Raw genomic sequence first — 22,509 nt, forward strand, 5'->3', positions numbered from 1 at the left:
CCAGACAGAGAACAGCCAGGGAATTCCTAGAGGCATGGCATTCATCCACAAACTCCATTAACAGACACATCGACCTGGACCCCACATACAAACTACTACAGCTGAAACTGACACCTGGAAGCGGCAAGAACAAACCACTATAAATACCGGAAGAAACACCAAAGCAGCGCTTCACAGGAGGCTCCAATAGCACTGATGATGTTCCCTAGCCAGGGAACGAAATGTTTGCAGCAAAAACTTCCAGCTCGGCGAACAGAACCACAACAATGATTTTCCTCTGGTCTGCATAGTTCCTCTGTGCTGCAGTGTGTGGTGGCTCGTTGGAATAATGTTCTGATGCAACAAAGAGCTCTAATAAGCTTCCTACCCAGGATATTAGTGCCCCTATAATTCAGTTGTGATCCATCTTGTACAGGTCCTACGTTCCACAGAATGTATCCCAATGGTCCACATATCTGAAGCCCTCCTTCCTACACCAGCCCTGCAGTCACGTGTTCATCTGCACTCCCTCTCTATTCATAGCCTCACTAGCCCCACTAGCCCATGACAGTGGTAGCAATCCTAAGATTACTACTCTGCTCGTCCTGCCTTCCAGCTTCTAACCTAACTCCCGAGATTCACTTATCAGGTCCTCATCCAGTTTCCTAGCTGTGTCATCGGGACTGATGGGTACCACGACTTCTGGCTGCTCTCCCTCCCTCTTTACGCAGAGGGTAGGGAGTGTCTGGAGCACATTGCGAACAGAGGTGGTAGGAGTGGGAACGATAGCGTCATTTAAGATGTATCTAAACAGAAACATGAATGGGGAGGGAGCAGCTGGATACAGATCCTTAGAAAATAGGCAACAGGTTTAGATAGAGGATCTGGGTTGCCAGAAGCTTCGAGGGTCGAACAGGCTGTTCCTGTGCTGTAATTTTCTTTGTTCTCAAGAACCCTGTCGACTTGACCAGAGACATCCTTGATCCTGGCTCCCAGAGGCAACATACACTCCGGAGTCTCATTCACGATCACAGAACCTTCTGTGTGTTCCTCTCACCATTGAACCTCCTATCACAATCGCTCTCCTATTCTCCCCCTTCCCTTCTATGCCACAGAGCCAGGCAAAGTACCAGAGAACCAGCTGCTGGGTCTTTTCCCTGATAGCTCCCTGCCTCAACATTACCCAAAGTGGTGTATGTATTGTTGAGGGGATAGCCACAGGGGATCCCTGCACTATCTGCCTATTTCCTTTCCCTTTCCTGACAGTCACCCAGCTACCTGTATCCTGTAGCTGAGGTGTAACTGCCTCCCTATAACTCCTCTCTATCACCCCCTCAGCCTCCCAAGGTATCCAAGGTTTATGCAGCACCTGCTCCAATTCCCTAATGAGGTCGGTGAGAAGCTGGGGTTGGGTGCACTTCTTGCAGGTGAAGTCAGCAGGGACACTAGTGGTGACCCTGACCTCCCACATCCTGCAAGAGGAGCATGCAACTTCCCAAGCCGCCATCTCCTTTGCTCTAAATTGCCAAGAGATATTGAATAAGCAAAAACCCTTATCTTACCAGCCCTCCACCCAGGGTCTTTTTTTGGTTAGGAGGATGACTGGTGTACGACACTACACGCATAATGGCTCTGGTTCAGCCACAGCCCTGATGTATCAGTTCGGTCCCCGTGTCTGCATCCACTCCTGTTCAGCTTCACTCCACCTATTCACAAGTATTTAAGAGGAAAGTTTACCTTCCCAGCAGCCCCCTGGTTCGCACTCTCACCACTCCTACCTCTTCAGCCAGAGAGTAGTGAATCTATGGAATTCACTGCCACAGAAGGCGGTGGAGGGCAGGTCATTGAGTATATTTAAGTTCTTGATTGTCAAGAGGATCAAGGTTAACGTGCCAACCGATGGTGGTATAGTGGTGAGAAGAGCTGGCTTCCCACCAGTTGACCCTGGTTCGATTCCCGGCCATCGCAGTGCTGTGCTTTCTAACCTGACTCTTAATGGGAAGGTCCTAGGGAGTGTTGCTGAACAAAGAGACTTTGGAGTGCAGGTTCATAGCTCCTTGAAAGTGGAGTTCCAGGTAGATAGGATAGTGAAGAAGGTGTTTGGTATGCTTTCCTTTATTGGTCAGAGTATTGAGTACAGGAGTTGGGAGGTCATGTTGCGGCTGTACAGGACATTGGTTATGCCACTGTTGGAATATTGTGTGCAATTCTGGTTTCCTTCCTATCGGAAAGATGTTGTGAAACTTGAAAGGGTCCAAAAAAGAGTTACAAGGATGTTGCCAGGGTTGGAGGATTTGAGATAAAAGCGAGAGGCTGAACAGGCTGGGGCTGTTTTTCCCTGGAGCATTGGAGGCTGAGAGGTGACCTTATAGAAGTTTGCAAAATTATGAGGGACATGGATAGGATAAATATTTTCCCTGGGGTTGGGGAGCCCAGAACTAAAGGGCATGGGTTTAGGGTGAGAGGGGAAAGATATAAAAGAGAACTAAGGGGCAACTTTTTCACACAGAGGGTGGTAAGTGTATGGAATGAGCTGCCAGAGGATGTGGTGGAGGCTGGTACAATTACAACATTTAAGAGGCATTTGGATGGGTATATGAATAGGAAGGGTTTGGAGGGATATGGACTGGATGCTGGCAGGTGGGACTAGATTGGGTTGGGATATCTGGTCGGCATGGACGGGTTGGACTGAAGGGTCTGTTTCCATGCTGTACATCTCTATGACTCTATATAAAACTATAAAGGGAATAGATAAGATAGAAGTAAAGAGGATGTTTCCACTGGCAGGTGAAACTAGGACAAAAAGGGCATAGCCTCAAACTTAGGGGGACCAGATTCAGTACGGAATAGAGAAAGAAAGAACTTCTTCACCCAGAGGGTTGTAAATCTATGCCCAGGGAAGTAGTTAATGCTACTTCAGTAAATATTTTTAAAGCTAAGATAGATTGTTTTTGAACAAATAAAAGAATTATGGGACTATGGTGAGAAGGTGGGTAAGTGGAACAGAGTGCATGGAAAGATTAGCCATGATCTTATTGAATGGTGGAGCAGGCTCTATGGCCCAGGTGGCCTACTCCTGCTCCGAGCTCTTATTATATTCCAGTAAGAAAGACACAGAACGGGTTTGAGAAACGTATCCGCCATGATTGATTGACTGGTGCAGCAGACTCGATAGCTGAATAGCCTAATTCCTGCTCCTATGTCTTATGACTTCATGATCACTATTTGGTCAGCTTTTAATTTCAGATTTTTATTGAATTCAAATGTCACCATCTGTCACGGCCTGATTCAAGTCCCCACAGATTTAACCTGGGTTTATAGATTCCCAGTCCAATGTCATTACCAGTATCTGCCGATCCCTGAAAGGTAGGCGAGGTGGTTAAGGCAGCATCTGGGGAGGATCTAAGGGCCTGTTCCTGTACTGTATTGTTCTTTGCTCAATACAACAGCAAGCAGGCAACGAGGGAGCTGTACAGAATGTTACTCAGGCCACAGCAGGAGCACTGTGTGCAGTTCTGGTCACCATATTAGAGAAAGGATGCAACTGCACTGGAGAGGGTGCAGAGGAGATTTACTAGGATGTTGCCAGAGTTGAAGGATCGGAACAATGAGGAAAGATTAGATAGGCCATTACCTTGGAGGAGTGAAGGTTGAGAGGAGACATAATAGAGGGGATAGATTCAAGGTAAGTGGCAGAAGGCAAAGAGAAGAGCTAAGAATCTTTTTAAAAACTCAGATGTTGGGAATCTGGAGCTCACTGTTGAAAAGGGCGAGTGAATCAAAAACGCTTGTAATATTTCAGCAGAATTTAGATATTCACTTACATCACTGTAGTCTCCAGAGCTGTTGGCAAAGAGCTGGGAAATGGGATGAGTGTTGACCAGTATGGATACGATAGCTCAAATAGCCTGTGCTGTATCACAATCTGAACAGACTCCTATTTCTAAAATACATTTATGACATCAGGATATTGGAAAGGTCTTTACAGTGGATTTCAGTCACTGATTGTGATGAATGAAGTTGATGGAAGTGCAGTGGAGAGTGTGCCCAGGTGAACTAGCTGGATGTGTAGCAGCCAGAAACCTATCTGGATATTGCCTGTACACCATTACTCTGAGCAGCCAAACCACTGAGACCTTACATCCTCTTCTTTGGTCGATTGGAGGTTGCATCTTGAGGATCTTCCAAGTACTGAAATCCAACCAACATTCCCAGGATTGAGAAACCTCAGGACAGAGAGGGCAACAGTCAGTGGAAAGAAGTGGAACAAACAGAACACCTAACTCAACATACTAACCCTGACCCTATTGCAGGCATCCTTCTGTTCATAAAGCCAGCATTTACTGCCCATCCCCAGTTGCCCTTGGGAAGGTGGGGGTGAGCTGCATTCTTGAATGGCTGCAGTCCATGTGCTGTAGATAGACCCACAATGCCCTTAGGGAGGGAATTCCAGGATTTTGACCTAGCAACAGTGAAGGAACAGCAATGTATTTCCAGATCAGGACAGTGAGTGGCTTACACACAATTAATAATAGAAATTACAGAATTAAACTGCCATTGACAAAACTAATTCAGCAACAGGATAAGCAGATACTGTGACATTAGGTTGATCTGGATAATTGTGACGTTTGGTGGATAAAACATACAGCTAATTCTGTCATCTGTATCAATCAACAAGTCACCCTCTATATCCCCACAACTGACAGGTGACAGTGTCCCTAGTCAATACCCTCTGATGTCTCAGGCAACCAATATCAATATCCTTTTAAAACGTCCCAAGCTCCAATCACAGGGTCTACTTACTGGCCACTAACAGGGGTGCAATCACCGCTTTCGTCATGGGTGCTGTGTGATAAATAAAGGACTCAGACACAAAGTGACCAAATGCCAGAATAAAGGTCCACAGAGTAATATGGTACAACCTGTGGGTACACAAACAAGTAATCAGCATCACAAAATACTACATCATTCAGGGTGAAAGTGACTTAAGACAAACAATTCAAACACTCCCAGGACAGACACAGCACAGGGTTAGGTCCACGGGGTTAAGGTCCACGGGGTTAGATACACGGGGTTAGATACACGGGGTAAAGCGCCCTCTATGCTATGCTCTAGTGTGACAGTTACGTACGTTTTGTTGTGAATATCCACTGCACATGTGCATCGAATGATGGAGGAGAGCAGAGTCCAGATCCCAAATGTTCTTGCCTGCAAACCATTCACTACACAGAAACAAAATTTAAATACAAATCAGCAAAGCAAGGCCAAGAGTGAAACATTTAAAACGCTGTTCCTATAGCGGTCAGTGTGAATCCCACAAAACGTGCTGCCTCTGTGGGGGCTACGTCATGGAAACATTGCAGAATATTCTGGAGGTGGAACAGAGTGAGCCAGGATTGTAGTGTGAGGAATAAAGTAGGAAATGGCTGGAGGAGCTGAATGGCCTGCTTCAGTTTGTTTGTTCAAATACATTGGTATTAATGTTAAGGAAAGTGTAAATAAATTAGGTCCATAGGTCAGGTTTTCTAACTAGGGAGGTGGTTAAGGAGTGGATTTGAGTTTAATCATCTCTGGATTATAGCCCACATTATGGTCAGAGTAGAAATAGCAAGCCAGAAAGGATCAAAGTGCAACTTGAATCGTGACGAATAAGGGACAGCTTCAGATTCTGGAGATCTGTTCTGGGACAGAAGGCACATATCCAAAAAGGAGGTTGTGTCTCAACAGGTCTGGGAGCAGTGGGGGATTTGCTTGTGTTATCAGGGAGGTTTTAAAATTTAAACAGCAGGAGGATGGGCACAGTATAGGGAAGGAGAAAAAAGGTGTATAAACTGAGAGCGTTGGGGCAGTACAAGACACAGACGCAATGGTAAACTAAGTGGGAAAGAAAAAAATGACAAAGACAGACCATGGGAATGAAAAATAGCTCTACAGCTTGTATGTAAACACACTGTGGGACAAAAAAGGTGCAGGAAGTAATCAGGACACCAACAGAAAGCTGGCCTTCATTATCAGAAGGTTAGGGCGTGTGACCAGAGGGAGGTGAAGCAGCTAACCTGGGGAGTTCCAGTTTATTTACTGATTACTTAAAGCTCCTTATTTAAAACAAATTATTACATCAGTTTGGATGAAGGGGTTTGTCTAAAAAGTAATGGTTTTGACAGGGTGAGAAGTGTCTCCACCAGAGAGTGGGGAACCTTTGGAATTCACTACCACAAAGTGGCTGAGCCCAAAACATTGAATTTTTGCAAGTGGCAGTTAGATATAGCTCGTGTCTAAAGAGATTATAGTGAACAGCAGAGCTCGATGGGCCAGATGGCCTACTGCTAAGTTCTTATGACAGGCTGGGTCTTGAGACTGAGAAATTGTGAAGGCGATGAAAGAGATAAGAACATAAGAGCTAGGAGCAGGAGTAGGCCGTCTGGCCTGTCGAGCCTGCTTCGCCATTCAATACTATTGTGGCTGATCTTTTCAGGGACTCAGCTCCACTTACCCACCCGGTCACCCTAACCCTTAATTCTTTCACTGTTCAAAGAACTATCTTTGCCTTAAAAACATTCAACAAGGCAGCCTCAACTGCTTCACTGGGCAGGGAATTCCACAGATTCACAACCCTTTGGGTGGAGAAGTTCCTCCTTAACTCACTCCTAAATCTGCTCCCCCCTTATTCTGAGGCTAAGTCCCCATGTTCTTGTTTCACTCAACCCCCACCCACCACTGGAAACCACCTCTGTACAATACTTCTGTAGTATTTATTCCCTTCATAATTTTATATGTTTCTATAAGATTCCCCCCTCATTCTTCTCCATTCCAATGAGTACAGTCCCAGCCTACTCAATCTCTCCTCATAAGCCAATGCTGACAATTCTGATCTCAACCTCGCAAATCTCTCCTGTATCCCCTCCAGTGCAAGTACATCCTTTCTCAGGTAAGGAGACCAAACCTGTACACAGTGTTCCAGGTGTGGCCTCACCAGCATCCGATACAGCTGCAGCTTAACTTCTGCTTTTAAACTCCATCCCTCTAGCAATGAAGCACAATTTTTCATTTGCCGTGTTAATTAGTGGCTGCACATGCAAAGCAACATTTTGTGATTGATGCATAAGGATATCCACATCCTTTTGGTAATGTGGCGACCAGAACTGTACACAATATTCTACATGCGGCCAAACCAATGTCTTGTACAATTTTAACATGACCTGCCAGCTCTTATACTCATTAGCCTGTCCAATGACGGCAAGCATACTATATGCCTTCCTGACCACTCCATCCACCTGTGCAGCAATCTTCAGGGTACAATGGACCTTCACTCCCAGATCTCTCTGCCCATCAACTTTTCCCAAAGCTCATCTATTCATTGTATAATTCGCTCTCGAATTAGTCTTGCCTAAATGCATCACCTCACATTTGTCTGGACTGAACTCCATCTGCCACTTTTCCACCAACTCTCCAGTCTATCTATATCCTCCTGTATTCTCTGACAGTCCCTTATGCTTTCTGTTACTCCACCAATCTTCGTGTCATCTGCAACTTGCTGATCATACCAACAGTGCCCTCTTCCAGATCATTTATGTATATTACAAACAACAGTGGCCCCAACACTGACCCCTGTGGGACACCACTGGTCACCTTTCTCCATTTTGAGAAACTCCCTTCAACTACTACTCTCTGTCTCCTGTTGCTCAACCAGTTCTTTATCCACCTAGCTAGAACACCCTGCACACCATGTGACTGCACTTTCTCCATTAGTTTACCATGGGGAACCTTATCAAATGCCTCACTAAAGTCCATGTATATGACATCAACAACCCTTCCTTCATTTACCACCTTGGTCACTTCCTCAAAGAACTCTATTTTAGTTGGTAAGGCACCATCTCCCCCACACAAAACCATGTTGCCCATCACTGATAAGCCCATTCTTTTCTAAATATAAATAGATCCTATCCCTCAGTACCTTCTCCAGCAACTTTCCCTCCACCAACGTCAGACTCACTGGTTAAAGTCTGGTTGAAGATTTGTAGCTCGGGTATCCATTGTTGTGGTTCTGCTCGCCGAGCTGGAAGTTTTTGCTGCAAACGTTTCGTTCCCTGGCTAGGGAACATCATCAGTGCTGTTGGAGCCTCGTGTGAAGCGCTGCTTTGGTGTTTCTTCCGGTATTTATAGTGGTTTGTTCTTGCCGCTTCCGGGTGTCAGTTTCAGCTGTAGTGATTTGTATGTGGGGTCCAGGTCGATGTGTCTGTTGATGGATGTTCTTGCTGTTTCCGGGTGTCAGTTTCAGCTGTAGTGGTTTGTATATGGTGTCCAGGTCAATGTGTCTGTTGATGGAGTTTGGGGATGAATGCCATGCTTCTAGGAATTCTCTGGCTGTTCTCTGTCTGGCTTGTCCTATGATAGTGGTGTTTTCCCGGTCAAATTCATGTTGCTGGTTGTCTGAGTGTATGGCTACTAGAGATAGCTGGTCGTGTCGTTTTGTGGCTAGCTGATGTTCATGGATGCGGATTGTTAGCTGTCTTCTTGTTTGTCCTATATAGTGTTTTGTGCAGTCCTTGCATGGTATTTTGTAAACTACGTTAGTTTGGCTCATGCTGGGTATTGGGTCCTTTGTTCTAGTGAGTTGTTGTCTGAGCGTGGATGTTGGCTTGTGTGCTGTTATGAGTCCTAAGGGTCGCAGTAGTCTGGCTGTCAGTTCTGAGACGCTCCTGACGTACGGTAGAGTGGCTAGTCCTTTTGGTTGTGGCATGTCCTCGTTCCTCGGTCTATCTCTTAGGCATCTGGTGATAAAGTTGCGTGGGTATCCGTTTTTGGCGAATACCTTGTATAGATGTTCCTCTTCCTCTTTTTGCACTTCTGGTGTACTGCAGTGTGTTGTGGCCCTTTTGAATAGTGTCCTGATGCAGCTTCGTGTGTGTGTGTTGGGGTGGTTACTTTCATAGTTTAAGACTTGGTCTGTGTGTGTTGGTCTCCTGTGTACCCTTGTGGTGAATTCTCCGTTGGGTGTTCTCTCTACTAACATGTCTAGGAATGGGAGTTGGCTATCTTTTTCCTCTTCTCGTGTGAATCGTATTCCTGTGAGTGTGGCGTTGATGATTCGGTGTGTTTTTTCTATATCTGTGTTTTTGATGATTACAAAGGTGTCATAGCAGAGGCAGTTATGCAAAGGTTAGAACATACAGCCATACCACAAATCCAACCCAAACTCTGGATCAGATATGTTGATGACACCTTAGTAATCATCAAAAACACAGATATAGAAAAAACACACTGAATCATCAACGCCACACTCACAGGAATACGATTCACGAGAGAAGAGGAAAAGGATAGCCAACTCCCATTCCTAGACGTGTTAGTAGAGAGAACACCCAACGGAGAATTCACCACAAGGGTACACAGGAAACCAACACACACAGACCAAGTCCTAAACTATGAAAGTAACCACCCCAACACACACAAACGAAGCTGCATCAGGACACTATTCAAAAGGGCCACAACACACTGCAGTACACCAGAACTGCGAAAAGAGGAAGAGGAACATCTATACAAGGTATTCGCCAAAAACGGATACCCACGCAACTTTATCACCAGATGCCTAAGAGATAGACCGAGGAACGAGGACACGCCACAACCAAAAGGACTAGCCACTCTACCATACGTCAGGAGCGTCTCAGAACTGACAACCAGACTACTGCGACCCTTAGGACTCATAACAGCACACAAGCCAACATCCACGCTCAGACAACAACTCACTAGAACAAAGGACCCAATACCCAGCATGAGCCAAACTAACGTAGTTTACAAAATACCATGCAAGGACTGCACAAAACACTATATAGGACAAACAGGAAGATAGCTAACAATCCGCATCCATGAACATCAGCTAGCCACAAAACGACACGACCAGCTATCTCTAGTAGCCATACACTCAGACAACCAGCAACATGAATTTGACTGGGAAAACACCACTATCATAGGACAAGCCAGACAGAGAACAGCCAGAGAATTCCTAGAAGCATGGCATTCATCCCCAAACTCCATCAACAGACACATTGACCTGGACACCATATACAAACCACTACAGCTGAAACTGACACCCGGAAACGGCAAGAACATCCATCAACAGACACATCGACCTGGACCCCACATACAAATCACTGCAGCTGAAACTGAAACCCGGAAGCGGCAAGAACAAACCACTATAAATACCGGAAGAAACATCAAAGCAGCGCTTCACACGAGGCTCCAACAGCACTGATGATGTTCCCTAGCCAGGGAACGAAACGTTTGCAGCAAAAACTTCCAGCTCGGCGAGCAGAACCACAACAGACTCACTGGTCTGTAGTTACCCGGAATATCCCTATTACCCTTCTTGTACGGGGAGGCAACATGAGAAACGTTCCAGTCCTCCAGCTCCTCACCTGTATTTATGAATGAAACAAAGATATCTGTCAGGGCCCCAACTATTTCCTCTCTCACCTCCCTCAGCAACCTGGGATAGATCCCATCCGGTCCTGGGAATTTGTCCACCTTAATAACCTCTAGCCTACACAACATATCTTCCCTACTAATGCCAACGTGATCCAGACTAATCAAACTTCTATCTCTAATCTCAACATTCATCATGTTCCTCTCCTCAGTGAACACTGATGCAAAGTAATTATTCAGAATCTCACCCATTCTCTCAGGTTCGACACACAGCCTTCCTTCATTATCTTTTAGTGGACCAATCCTTTCTCTAGTTACCCGCTTGCTTCTTATATAAGAATAAAATGCATTGGGATTCTCCTTAATTCTGCTCGCTAAAGCTATCTCATGACCCCTTTTCACCCACTTGATTCCTCGTTTAAGACTTGTCCTACTCTTCCGATATTCCTCCAAGGCCTGTTTTGTTCTTAGCTGCCTGGATCTTATGTACACTTCCCTTTTCCTCTTGGCTAGTCATACAATTTCTCCTGTCATCCACGGTTCATGAATCTTGCCCTTCCTATCCTTTGCCTTCAATGGGACATGCCTATCCTGCACTGCCATTAACCTATCTTTGAAAGCCTCCCACATCTCAAATGTGGACTTCCCTTCAAATAGCTGTGTCCAATCCACATTTCCCAGCTCCTGCCTAATTTTGATATAATTGGCCTTGGCCCAGTTTAGTACTCTTCCCTGAGGACCACTCATCTTTAACTACAAGTATTCTAAAAGTTACAGAATTGTGGTCACTGTTCCCAAAGAAATCCCCCACTGCAACATCTACCACCTGTCCTGGCCCGTTCCCCAGTACCAGGTCCAACATGACCCCTTCCCTCGTCGGTCTATTGACATACTGCTCTAGAAAACTCTCCTGGACGCTTCGTACAAATTCTACCCAATCCAGACCTCTGACGCTAAGTACATCCCAGTCATTGTTGGGAAAATTAAAATCTCCCAACACCACTACCCTATTGCCTCTACATCTTTCCATAATTTGTTTACCTATTTGTTCTTCTACCTCATGCTCACTGTTGGGAGGTCTGTAATACAGCCCCAACAATGTAACTGCACCCTTATTTCTCAGCTCCACCCATAATGCCTCACTACCCACAACCTCCATAGTGTCCTCCTTTAGCACAGCCGTGATAGCGTCCCTGACCAGCAATGCAACGCCACCCCACCTTTTACTTCCCTCCCTGTCCTGTCTGAAGCGTCTATCTCCTGGAACATTTAGTTACCAATCATCATGCCCTTCCTTCAACCAAGTCTCTGTGATGGCAATAATGTCATACTCCCAGGCACCAATCCAAGCCCTAAGTTCATCTGCCTTACACACTGTACTCCTTGCATTAAAGTAGATGCATTTTAGGCCACCAGTTCTTTTGCGCTCACCTGCTCTCTGCCTACTCTTCCCTTTATTAATGTTATCTTCATAATTCTTACAGTCTCCAGTTTCCACCTCACTGCCTACTTGTTTTCTCTTCTGGTTCCCAGCCCCCTGCCACATTAGTTTAAAACCTCCCCAACAGCAGTAGCAAAAATTCCCCCAAGGACGTTGGTTCCGGTCTAATTCAGATGTAGACCATCCATTTTGTAATAGTCCCACCTTCCCCAGAACCGGTCCCAATGTCCAACAAATCTGAACCCTTCCCTCCCACACCATCCCTCAAGCCACGTGTTCATCCTGCCTATCTTCTCATTTCTACGCTGGCTAGCACATGGCACTGGTAGTAATCCCGAGATCACTACCTTTGAGGTCCTCCTCTTTAACGTCTGCCTAGCTCCCTGAATTCTGCTTTCAGGACCTCATCTCGTTTCCTACTTATATCGTTGGTGCCTACATGCACCAAGACAACTGGCTGTTCACCCTCCCCTTTTAGAATGCTCTGCAGCTGATTCGTAACATCCCTGACCCAAGTAACCGGGAGGCAACATACCATCCGGGAGTCCCGTCTTTGGCCACAGAACCGCCTATCTACTCCCCTCACAATAGAGTCTCCTATGACTATGGCTCTATGAGTCTTTTCCCCGCCCTTCTGAACAGCAGTGCCTACCACGCTGCCATGATCTTGGCTACTACTGCCCTCCCCTGGTGAGCCATCTCCCCCAACAATATCCAAAGCGGTATAACTGTTTTGGAGGGAGATGACCGCAGGGGACACCTGCACTGCCTTCCTACTCTTTCTCTGCCTTTTGGTCACCCATTCACTGTCTCCGTCAGCAACTCTAACCTGCAGTGTGACCAGTTCACTAAAGGTGCTATCCACGACCTCCTGAGTATAGCGGATGCTCCACAGTGAGTCCATCCGCAGCTCCAGAGCCGTCATGTGGTCAAACAACAGCTGCAGCTGGACACACTTCCTGCAAGTGTAAGAGTCAGGACCGTCAGACACATTCCTAACCTCCAACATCAAGCAAGAGGCACATGCCACGGGTCTGAGGTCTCCTGTCGTTGTAAGCCTTAGCTTTATTTGAACTAACTAAAACCAAACAATGCACTTAAATATATGAAAAAGAAAGATAAAGAAAAAAATACAAGCCTTACCTTAGAGAGTCTTTTAGTGTCACTTCTGATCTTTGACACACTACATTTAATCCCCAATTCTAAATCCCCAGTCCAAAGATGTGCAGGTCAGGTGAACTGGCCATGCTAAATTGCCCATAGTTAGGTAAAGGGGTAAGTGTAGGGGAATGGGTGGGTTGCGCTCCGGCGGGTCAGTGTGGACTTATTGGGCCGAAGGGCCTGTTTCCACACTGTAAGTAATCTAATCTAAATCATCTTGTACATTGTGAATAATTGCAGTTCTAATACTGATCCCTGTGGCATACACCACTAGCTACTGATTGCCAACTAGAAAAAAAAATTTATCCTCACTCTTTGCTTTCCATTAGTTAACCAATCCTTTACCCATGCTCATAGATTACCCATAATGCTGTGCACCTTTACCTTTACCCATAATGCAGCAGTCTTTGTGTGCCACCTTCTTGAACCGTCAGAACCACATGATGAAGGAGGGGCGCTTTGAAAGCCAGTACTTCCAATGAAACCTGTTGGACTATAACCTGGTGTTTGGGATTTTTAAAGTTCTTGAATGCATTCTGAAAATCCAGATACATCACATCCATCGGTTCCTGTTGTCTACCACACTCTTAATGTCCTCAAAGAATTCCAGTAAATTAGTTCAACGTGACCTGCCCTTCATGACTTCATACTGGGATAACTTCTATTCAGAGGTCTTGCTATTTCTCCCTTGATGATAGATTCAAGAATTTTCCCAACTACAGAGGTAAAGCTAACCAGTCTATAGTTACTCACCTTTTGTCAACCACCTTTTTTAAATAGAGGTGTCACATTTGTGGTTTTCCAATCTGAGAACTGTCCCAATGCCCAGCAAATTTTGATAAATTACCACGAGCTCAATTACTGTTTCCCCCATCATCTTTTATTAGCTTGAGGTGCATTCCATCAGGGCCAGGAGACTGTTTACTTTTAGTCCCATTAATGTACCCAATACTAACTCTTTAGTGATAATGGTCATTCCTAGCCACCTTGTAATCAATTATTAGCATGTTATTTGTGTCTTCCACCGTCAAGACTGACCAGTAAGCTTAACACCCATGGTAGGTTACTTGAGAAGATTCCAACGAATAAGTGAACAAAGAACATTACAGCATAGGAACAGGTCCTTCAGCATCCAAGCTTGCGTCAATCCAGATCTTCTATCTAAATCTACCGTCTATTTTCTAAGGATTTGTATCCCTTAACTCCCGCCTATTCATGTATCTGTCTAGATACATCTTAAATGACACTATCATTCCTGTCCCTATCATCTCCGCTGGCAACACACCCTCTACGTAAAGAACTTTCCACGTATATTTCCCCAAAACCTTTCCCCTCTCGCCCTGAACTCATGGCCCCTAATGGAGTCCCCCACTGTGGGAAAAAGTTTCTTGATATCCACCTTGTGTACACCTCTCATGAAGGGCCTCTGTCTCCATGCTGTAAGACTCTAAACCCAACACACCTGCTCAACACCTTGATAATTTCCCAATTTTCCAAGAAAGATGAAGAGAGAACATGCTAAAGGACATTTCACCGTGGGGAAATCTAAACTTGAGTACACAGTTTAGAAATAAAAGGAGCATCTGTTTAAGAGAGATGATCAAGAGATTCTTCTGAGGGTGGTCAACCTTTAGAATTCTCTCCCTCACAGAGCAGGTTTGAAGGGGCCAAATGGTCTAATATTGTTGATGCTGCTTCTGTTGCTCTCAGCATTTCAAGATGCACCATAATGGAGAGCACAAACCTTACCGAGTGTTGGGTTTCCAGTGTACAACTTGTCTGATAGGAAGCTGTGGTCCCAGAAACTCTGAATTGTATTGCCTGCAGCAACAATAGCAACCATCAGTAACCAGCTGCGAAGAAGGTTGAGGAACCGGCTCATCCTGAAAGAGAGAGAGTCAGTGACAGAGGCAGACAAACAAAAGAGTGATCGGGAGAATGAGGGAGAAAGTAGAATGTCATTGTGTTGGAGATGAGTGTATTCCACAATAAATTCTTTCCCCCTCCCCCAATCCAGCTGATTTTAATTGAGTATGTGTTCAGTAAACACCAGTTGTTGGGGGGGGGGGGGGGGGGGGGGGCGGTAAGAGGGGAAGCTCATGCTCACTATCACCTCAAAGTCTCTCTGAGGTATCTCGATATTCGGGACGTATTGGATGTCCACCTCCTCTTGGGCCAACTGATGTCATCAAGTGATTAAATAAGAGCAGCGAGGGCACACACTCCATCTGGATACTACATTGTGGGACAACACTAATGCTGGTATTAACCTAAACACCATCCAGGACAGGACGAACCAAGGCAAAGGGAGGTGCAGAACAACTTAACCACAAGATTCCGCGGCGCTCCCTCAGCGCCAACACCCCGTCAGTGCGTTGCTCCCTTGGTGACGACCCTTTCACAGCGTGGCGCTGACCCTCTGACAGCGCGTCGCACCCTCGGCGCCAATCCTGCCACAGTGCAGCACTCTCTCAGCACTGACCCTCCTACATTAGCCAACCCCTGGGCGCTGACCCTCCCACAGTGCGGCGCTCCCTCAGCACTAACCCTCCCACAGCACGGCACTCCCTCAGCACTGACCCTCCCACAGCACGGCGCTCCCTCAGCCCTGACCCTCCCACAGCGCGGCGCTCCCTCAGCCCTGACCCTCCCACAGTGCTCACTCCCTCAACACTGACCCTTTCACAGCGCGGCTCTCCCACAGCACGGCTAACCCCAAGCGCTGACCCCACCTACAGCGCGGCGCTCCCACAGCGCTGACCCTCCCACAGCGCGGCGCTCCCTCAGCGCTGACCCTCACACAGCGCAGTGCTCCCTCAGCACGGACCCTCCCACAGAGCCCACTCCCTCAGCACTGACCCTCCGACAGTGCGGCACTCCCTCAGCACTGACCCTCCGACAGTGCGGTACTCCCTCAGCACTGACCCTCCGACAGTGCGGTGCTCCCTCAGCGTTGAACCTCCCACAGTGCGGCTCTCCCTCAGCACAGACCGTCCCACAGTGCTGCACGCACTCAGCGCTGACCCTCCCATAACGCAGCGCTCTCTCAGCCCAGACCCTCCCACAACGCAGCGCTCTCTCAGCGCTGACCCTCCCACAGTGCAGCGCTCCCTCAGCGCTGATCCTCCCACAGTGCCCCCTCCCTCAGCACTGATCCTCCCACAGTGCCCCCTCCCTCAGCACTGATCCTCCCACAGTGCCCCCTCCCTCAGCACTGATCCTCCCACAGTGCCCCCTCCCTCAGCACTGACCCTCCCACAGCGCAGCGCTGACCTTCCTACAGCGCGGCTCTCCCTCGGCACAGACCCTCCGACAACGCGGCGCTCCCTCGGCACAGACCCTCCGACAGCGCGGCGCTCCCTCGGCACAGACCCTCCGACAGTACCCTCTCCCTCAGCACTGATCCTCCGACAGTGCGGCACTCCCTCAGAACTGACCCTCCGACAGTGCCCACTCCCTCAGCACTGACACTCCGACAGTGCCCACTCCCTCAGCACTGACCCCCCGACAGTGCCCACTCCCTCAGCACTGACCCCCCCCGACAGTGCCCACTCCCTCAGCACTGACCCCCCGACAGTGCCCACTCCCTCAGCACTGACCCCCCGACAGTGCCCACTCCCTCAGCACTGACCCCCCGACAGTGCCCACTCCCTCAGCACTGACCCCCCGACAGTGCCCACTCCCTCAGCACTGACCCCCCGACAGTGCCCACTCCCTCAGCACTGACCCCCCGACAGTGCGGCACTCCCTCAGCACTGACCTCCTTCGACAGTACGGCACTCCCTCAGCACTGACCTCCTCCGACAATACGGCACTCCCTCAGCACTGACCCTCCGACAATACGGCACTCCCTCAGCACTGACCCTCCGACAGTGCCCACTCCCTCAGCACTGACCTCCTTCGACAGTACGGCACTCCCTCAGCACTGACCTCCTCCGACAATACGGCACTCCCTCAGCACTGACCCTCCGACAGTGCCCACTCCCTCAGCACTGACCCTCCGACAGTGCGGCGCTGCCCACTCCCTCAGCACTGACCCTCCGACAGTGCCCACTCCCTCAGCACTGACCCTCCGACAGTGCCCACTCCCTCAGCACTGACCCTCCGACAGTGCGGGGCTCCCTCAGCACTGACCCTCCGACAGTGCGGCGCTCCCTCAGCACTGACCCCCCGACAGTGCCCACTCCCTCAGCACTGACCCCCCGACAGTGCCCACTCCCTCAGCACTGACCCCCCGACAGTGCGGCACTCCCTCAGCACTGACCTCCTTCGACAGTACGGCACTCCCTCAGCACTGACCTCCTCCGACAATACGGCACTCCCTCAGCACTGACCCTCCGACAATACGGCACTCCCTCAGCACTGACCCTCCGACAGTGCCCACTCCCTCAGCACTGACCTCCTTCGACAGTACGGCACTCCCTCAGCACTGACCTCCTCCGACAATACGGCACTCCCTCAGCACTGACCCTCCGACAGTGCCCACTCCCTCAGCACTGACCCTCCGACAGTGCGGCGCTGCCCACTCCCTCAGCACTGACCCTCCGACAGTGCCCACTCCCTCAGCACTGACCCTCCGACAGTGCCCACTCCCTCAGCACTGACCCTCCGACAGTGCGGGGCTCCCTCAGCACTGACCCTCCGACAGTGCGGCGCTCCCTCAGCACTGACCCTCCGACAGTGCGGCGCTCCCTCAGCACTGACCCTCCGACAGTGCCCACTCCCTCAGCACTGACCCTCCGACAGTGCCCACTCCCTCAGCACTGACCCTCCGACAGTGCCCACTCCCTCAGCACTGACCCTCCGACAGTGCCCACTCCCTCAGCACTGACCCTCCGACAGTGCGGCGCTGCCCACTCCCTCAGCACTGACCCTCCGACAGTGCGGCACTCCCTCAGTACTGACCCTCCGGCAGTGCGGCACTCCCTCAGTACTGACCCTCCGACAGTGCGGCACTCCCTCAGTACTGACCCTCCGACAGTGCGGCACTCCCTCAGCACTGACCCCCCGACAGTGCGGCACTCCCTCAGCACTGACCCCCGACAGTGCGGCACTCCCTCAGCACTGACCCTCCGACAGTGCCCACTCCCTCAGCACTGACCCTCCGACAGTGCGGCGCTGCCCACTCCCTCAGCACTGACCCTCCGACAGTGCGGCACTCCCTCAGTACTGACCCTCCGGCAGTGCGGCACTCCCTCAGTACTGACCCTCCGACAGTGCGGCACTCCCTCAGCACTGACCCTCCGACAGTGCGGCACTCCCTCAGCACTGACCCCCCGACAGTGCGGCACTGCCTCAGCACTGACCCCCCGACAGTGCGGCACTGCCTCAGCACTGACCCCCCGACAGTGCGGCACTCCCTCAGCACTGACCCTCCGACAGTGCCCATTCCCTCAGCACTGACCCTCCGGCAGTGCGGCACTCCCTCAGCACTGACCCTCCGGCAGTGCGGCACTCCCTCAGTACTGACCCTCCGACAGTGCCCACTCCCTCAGCACTGACCTTCCGACAGTGCGGCACTCCCTCAGCACTGACCCTCCGACAGTGCCCACTCCCTCAGTACTGACCCTCCGACAGTGCAGCACTCCCTCAGTACTGACCCTCCGACAGTGCGGCACTCCCTCAGCACTGACCCTCCGACAGTGCCCACTCCCTCAGTACTGACCCTCCGACAGTGCGGCACTCCCTCAGCACTGACCCTCCGACAGTGCGGCACTCCCTCAGTACTGACCCTCCGACAGTGCGGCACTCCCTCAGTACTGACCCTCCGGCAGTGCGGCACTCCCTCAGTACTGACCCTCCGACAGTGCGGCGCTCCCTCAGCACTGACCCTCCGACAGTGCGGCGCTCCCTCAGCACTGACCCTCCGACAGTGCGGCACTCCCTCAGCACTGACCCTCCGACAGTGCGGCGCTCCCTCAGCACTGACCCTCCGACAGTGCGGCACTCCCTCAGCACTGACCCTCCGACAGTGCGGCACTCCCTCAGCACTGACCCTCCGACAGTGCCCACTCCCTCAGCACTGACCCTCCGACAGTGCGGCACTCCCTCAGCACTGACCCTCCGACAGTGCGGCACTCCCTCAGCACTGACCCTCCGACAGTGCGGCGCTCCCTCAGCACTGACCCTCCGACAGTGCGGCGCTCCCTCAGCACTGACCCTCCGACAGTGCGGCGCTCCCTCAGCACTGACCCTCCGACAGTGCGGCGCTCCCTCAGCACTGACCCCCCGACAGTGCGGCGCTCCCTCAGCACTGACCCTCCGACAGTGCGGCGCTCCCTCAGCACTGACCCTCCGACAGTGCGGCACTCCCTCAGCACTGACCCTCCGACAGTGCCCATTCCCTCAGTACTGACCCTCCGACAGTGCGGCACTCCCTCAGCACTGACCCTCCGGCAGTGCGGCACTCCCTCAGTACTGACCCTCCGACAGTGCCCACTCCCTCAGCACTGACCTTCCGACAGTGCGGCACTCCCTCAGCACTGACCCTCCGACAGTGCCCACTCCCTCAGTACTGACCTCCGACAGTGCAGCACTCCCTCAGTACTGACCCTCCGACAGTGCGGCACTCCCTCAGCACTGACCCTCCGACAGTGCCCACTCCCTCAGTACTGACCCTCCGACAGTGCGGCACTCCCTCAGCACTGACCCTCCGACAGTGCGGCACTCCCTCAGTACTGACCCTCCGACAGTGCGGCACTCCCTCAGTACTGACCCTCCGGCAGTGCGGCACTCCCTCAGTACTGACCCTCCGACAGTGCGGCGCTCCCTCAGCACTGACCCTCCGACAGTGCGGCGCTCCCTCAGCACTGACCCTCCGACAGTGCGGCACTCCCTCAGCACTGACCCTCCGACAGTGCGGCGCTCCCTCAGCACTGACCCTCCGACAGTGCGGCACTCCCTCAGCACTGACCCTCCGACAGTGCGGCGCTCCCTCAGCACTGACCCTCCGACAGTGCGGCGCTCCCTCAGCACTGACCCTCCGACAGTGCGGCGCTCCCTCAGCACTGACCCTCCGACAGTGCGGCGCTCCCTCAGCACTGACCCCCGACAGTGCGGCGCTCCCTCAGCACTGACCCTCCGACAGTGCGGCGCTCCCTCAGCACTGACCCTCTTGTGTGGATGTAATATAACTCTTGTCAATCTCTTGAGATGGAATGTATCGTGTCTGGCTCCGCTCCTCATTGCTGATTGGTCGCGAGCTGGGATGGGGGCGTGGCCCCAGTTATTGACAGCAATCCGCTCCAATGAGAGCGTTAAACGTCACCGCCTGATCGGGTGTTTGCTGATTGACAGCACCCGGCCCCACCCCCTTTCCCAGTTTATTATTTAATTCTGTATTCCCGGGACTTTATTATTTAATTCTCTGTTTCCCAAGGGTTTATTATTTAATTTGATATTTCCGCGCGTTTTATTATTTATTTACCGGGTGTTTCTTATTTGATTCCCCCTTTCTTAGAATCAGAAAATCCCTCCAGTGTGAAAGCTGGCCATTCAGCCCATTGAGTCCACAGTAGCCCTCTGCACCATCGCTGGGCTAATCACATCCCCAGACACTATGGGACAATTTCGCATGGACACTCCACCTCACCTACATATCCTTGGAGTGTGGGAGAAAGCTGGAGCATCCGGTGAAAACCCACACAGACACAGGGAGCAGGCAAACTCCATACACACAGTCACTCCATTTCCTGGGTTTATGATTAATGCCTTATTCCTGGAGGTATATTATTTAATTCCCCTTTTTCCAGGAATTATTATTTAACACACAATTTCTGGGTGTTTGTTTTGCTTTAGTGCCCCATTTCTCTGGGGATTTATTTAATGTTCTATTTCTGCCAATTTGTTTTATAATGTACCATTTTCCAGGGTTTATTATTTAATGCACGATTATTTATTGTTCATCCCTGGTTAAGAAATTGAGGTGGACAGCCATCTTGAAGAACTGCAGTGAATGTGCTGTTGCGCGTTGCATGATTTTGATCCACCAACACTGGTTGAGGCAGATGATGATTGGCTTGAAGGGGTACAGTCGATGGTGCTCTCACATGTATCTGCTGCACTTATCCTTCTAGATGGCATTGGCCTTGTGACTGGAAGGAGCCGTTGAAATATCTTTGGTGATTTTTTGCAATGCAGAAGTAGTGCCAGAAGATTGGAGGATAGCAAATGTTGTTCACTTGTTTAAGTGGGCAGTTGGGACAACCTTGGTAATGATTGTGTGTTTGGAGTCCTGAAGGAAGAAGGTGACCAGCCCCAAGTCATGGGCCAAATAGGTACTAATGACATAGGTAGAAAGAGGCAGGGTTTCAAGGAGCTAGAACATAGAACATAGAACAATACAGCACAGAACAGGCCCTTCGGCCCACGATGTTGTCCCAAACATCTATCCTAGATTAAGCACCCATCCATGTACCTATCCAATTGCCGCTTAAAGGTAGCCAATGATTCTGACTCTACCACTCCCACGGGCAGCGCATTCCATGCCCCCACCACTCTCTGGGTAAAGAACCCACCCCTGACATCTCCCCTATACCTTCCACCCTTCACCTTAAATTTATGTCCCCCCGCCTTGTAACAGAGAGTTTCAAAGTTTCAAAGTAGACAATCAAAGTTTCTGATTGTCTACTCGATATATTCCTCTGATCATCTTATAAACCTCTATCAAGTCACCCCTCATCCTTCGCCGTTCCAACGAGAAAAGGCCGAGAACTCTCAACCTATCCTCGTACGACCTATTCTCCATTCCAGGCAACATCCTGGTAAATCTTCTCTGCACCCTCTCCAAAGCTTCCACATCTTTCTTAAAGTGAGGCGACCAGAACTGCACACAGTACTCCAAATGTGGCCTAACCAAAGTCCTGTACAGCTGCAACATCACTTCATGACTCTTGAATTCAATCCCTCTGCTAATGAATGCTAATACACCATAGGCCTTCTTACAAGATTTATCCACCTGAGTGGCAACTTTCAAAGATCTATGTACATAGACCCCAAGATCCCTCTGTTCCTCCACCTGACTAAGAACCCTACCGTTAACCCTGTATTCCGCATTCTTATTTGTCCTTCCAAAATGGACAACCTCACACTTGGCAGGGTTGAACTCCATCTGCCACTCCTCATCCCAGCTCTGCATCATATCTAAGTCCCTTTGCAGCCGACAACAGCCCTCCTCACTGTCCACAACTCCACCAATCTTCGTATCATCTGCAAATTTACTGACCCACCCTTCAACTCCTTCTTCCAAGTCATTAATAAAAATTACAAACAGCAGAGGACCCAGAACTGATCCCTGCGGAACTCCACTTGTAACTGGGCTCCAGGCTGAATATTTACCATCTACCACCACTCTCTGACTTCGACCGGGAAGCCAGTTTTCTATCCAATTGGCCAAATTTCCCTCTATCCCATGCCTCCTGACTTTCCGCATAAGCCTACCATGGGGAACCTTATCAAATGCCTTACTAAAATCCATGTACACTACATCCACTGCTCTACCCTCATCCACA

At 49.9% G+C, this 22,509-nt stretch overlaps 1 protein-coding gene across 7 annotated transcripts; it reads right to left on the minus strand.

Annotated features, from left to right (window-relative positions):
* Nucleotides 1-3,007: 3,007 nt before the first annotated feature.
* erg28 (ergosterol biosynthesis 28 homolog) lies at nt 3,008-20,170 on the minus strand. 7 transcript variants are annotated; one of them, XM_060828626.1, is made up of 5 exons: nt 20,078-20,166; nt 14,750-14,883; nt 5,111-5,201; nt 4,783-4,901; nt 3,008-4,205 (listed from the first exon to the last, which is right to left on the minus strand). In XM_060828626.1, the coding sequence occupies exons 2-5, from the start codon at nt 14,880-14,882 to the stop codon at nt 4,117-4,119; spliced, it is 432 nt and encodes a 143-aa protein (XP_060684609.1). In that variant the 5' UTR covers nt 14,883; nt 20,078-20,166; the 3' UTR covers nt 3,008-4,116. The 7 variants fall into 7 exon arrangements, with proteins under 7 accessions (XP_060684609.1, XP_060684615.1, XP_060684611.1 ...); XM_060828632.1 differs by lacking the exon at nt 20,078-20,166 and adding an exon at nt 19,193-19,235; XM_060828628.1 differs by lacking the exon at nt 20,078-20,166 and adding an exon at nt 17,639-17,711.
* Nucleotides 20,171-22,509: the final 2,339 nt, after the last annotated feature.

Source organism: Hemiscyllium ocellatum, chromosome 8 (assembly GCF_020745735.1).
Source record: "Hemiscyllium ocellatum isolate sHemOce1 chromosome 8, sHemOce1.pat.X.cur, whole genome shotgun sequence".
In the NCBI taxonomy this organism is placed as follows: domain Eukaryota; kingdom Metazoa; phylum Chordata; class Chondrichthyes; order Orectolobiformes; family Hemiscylliidae; genus Hemiscyllium; species Hemiscyllium ocellatum.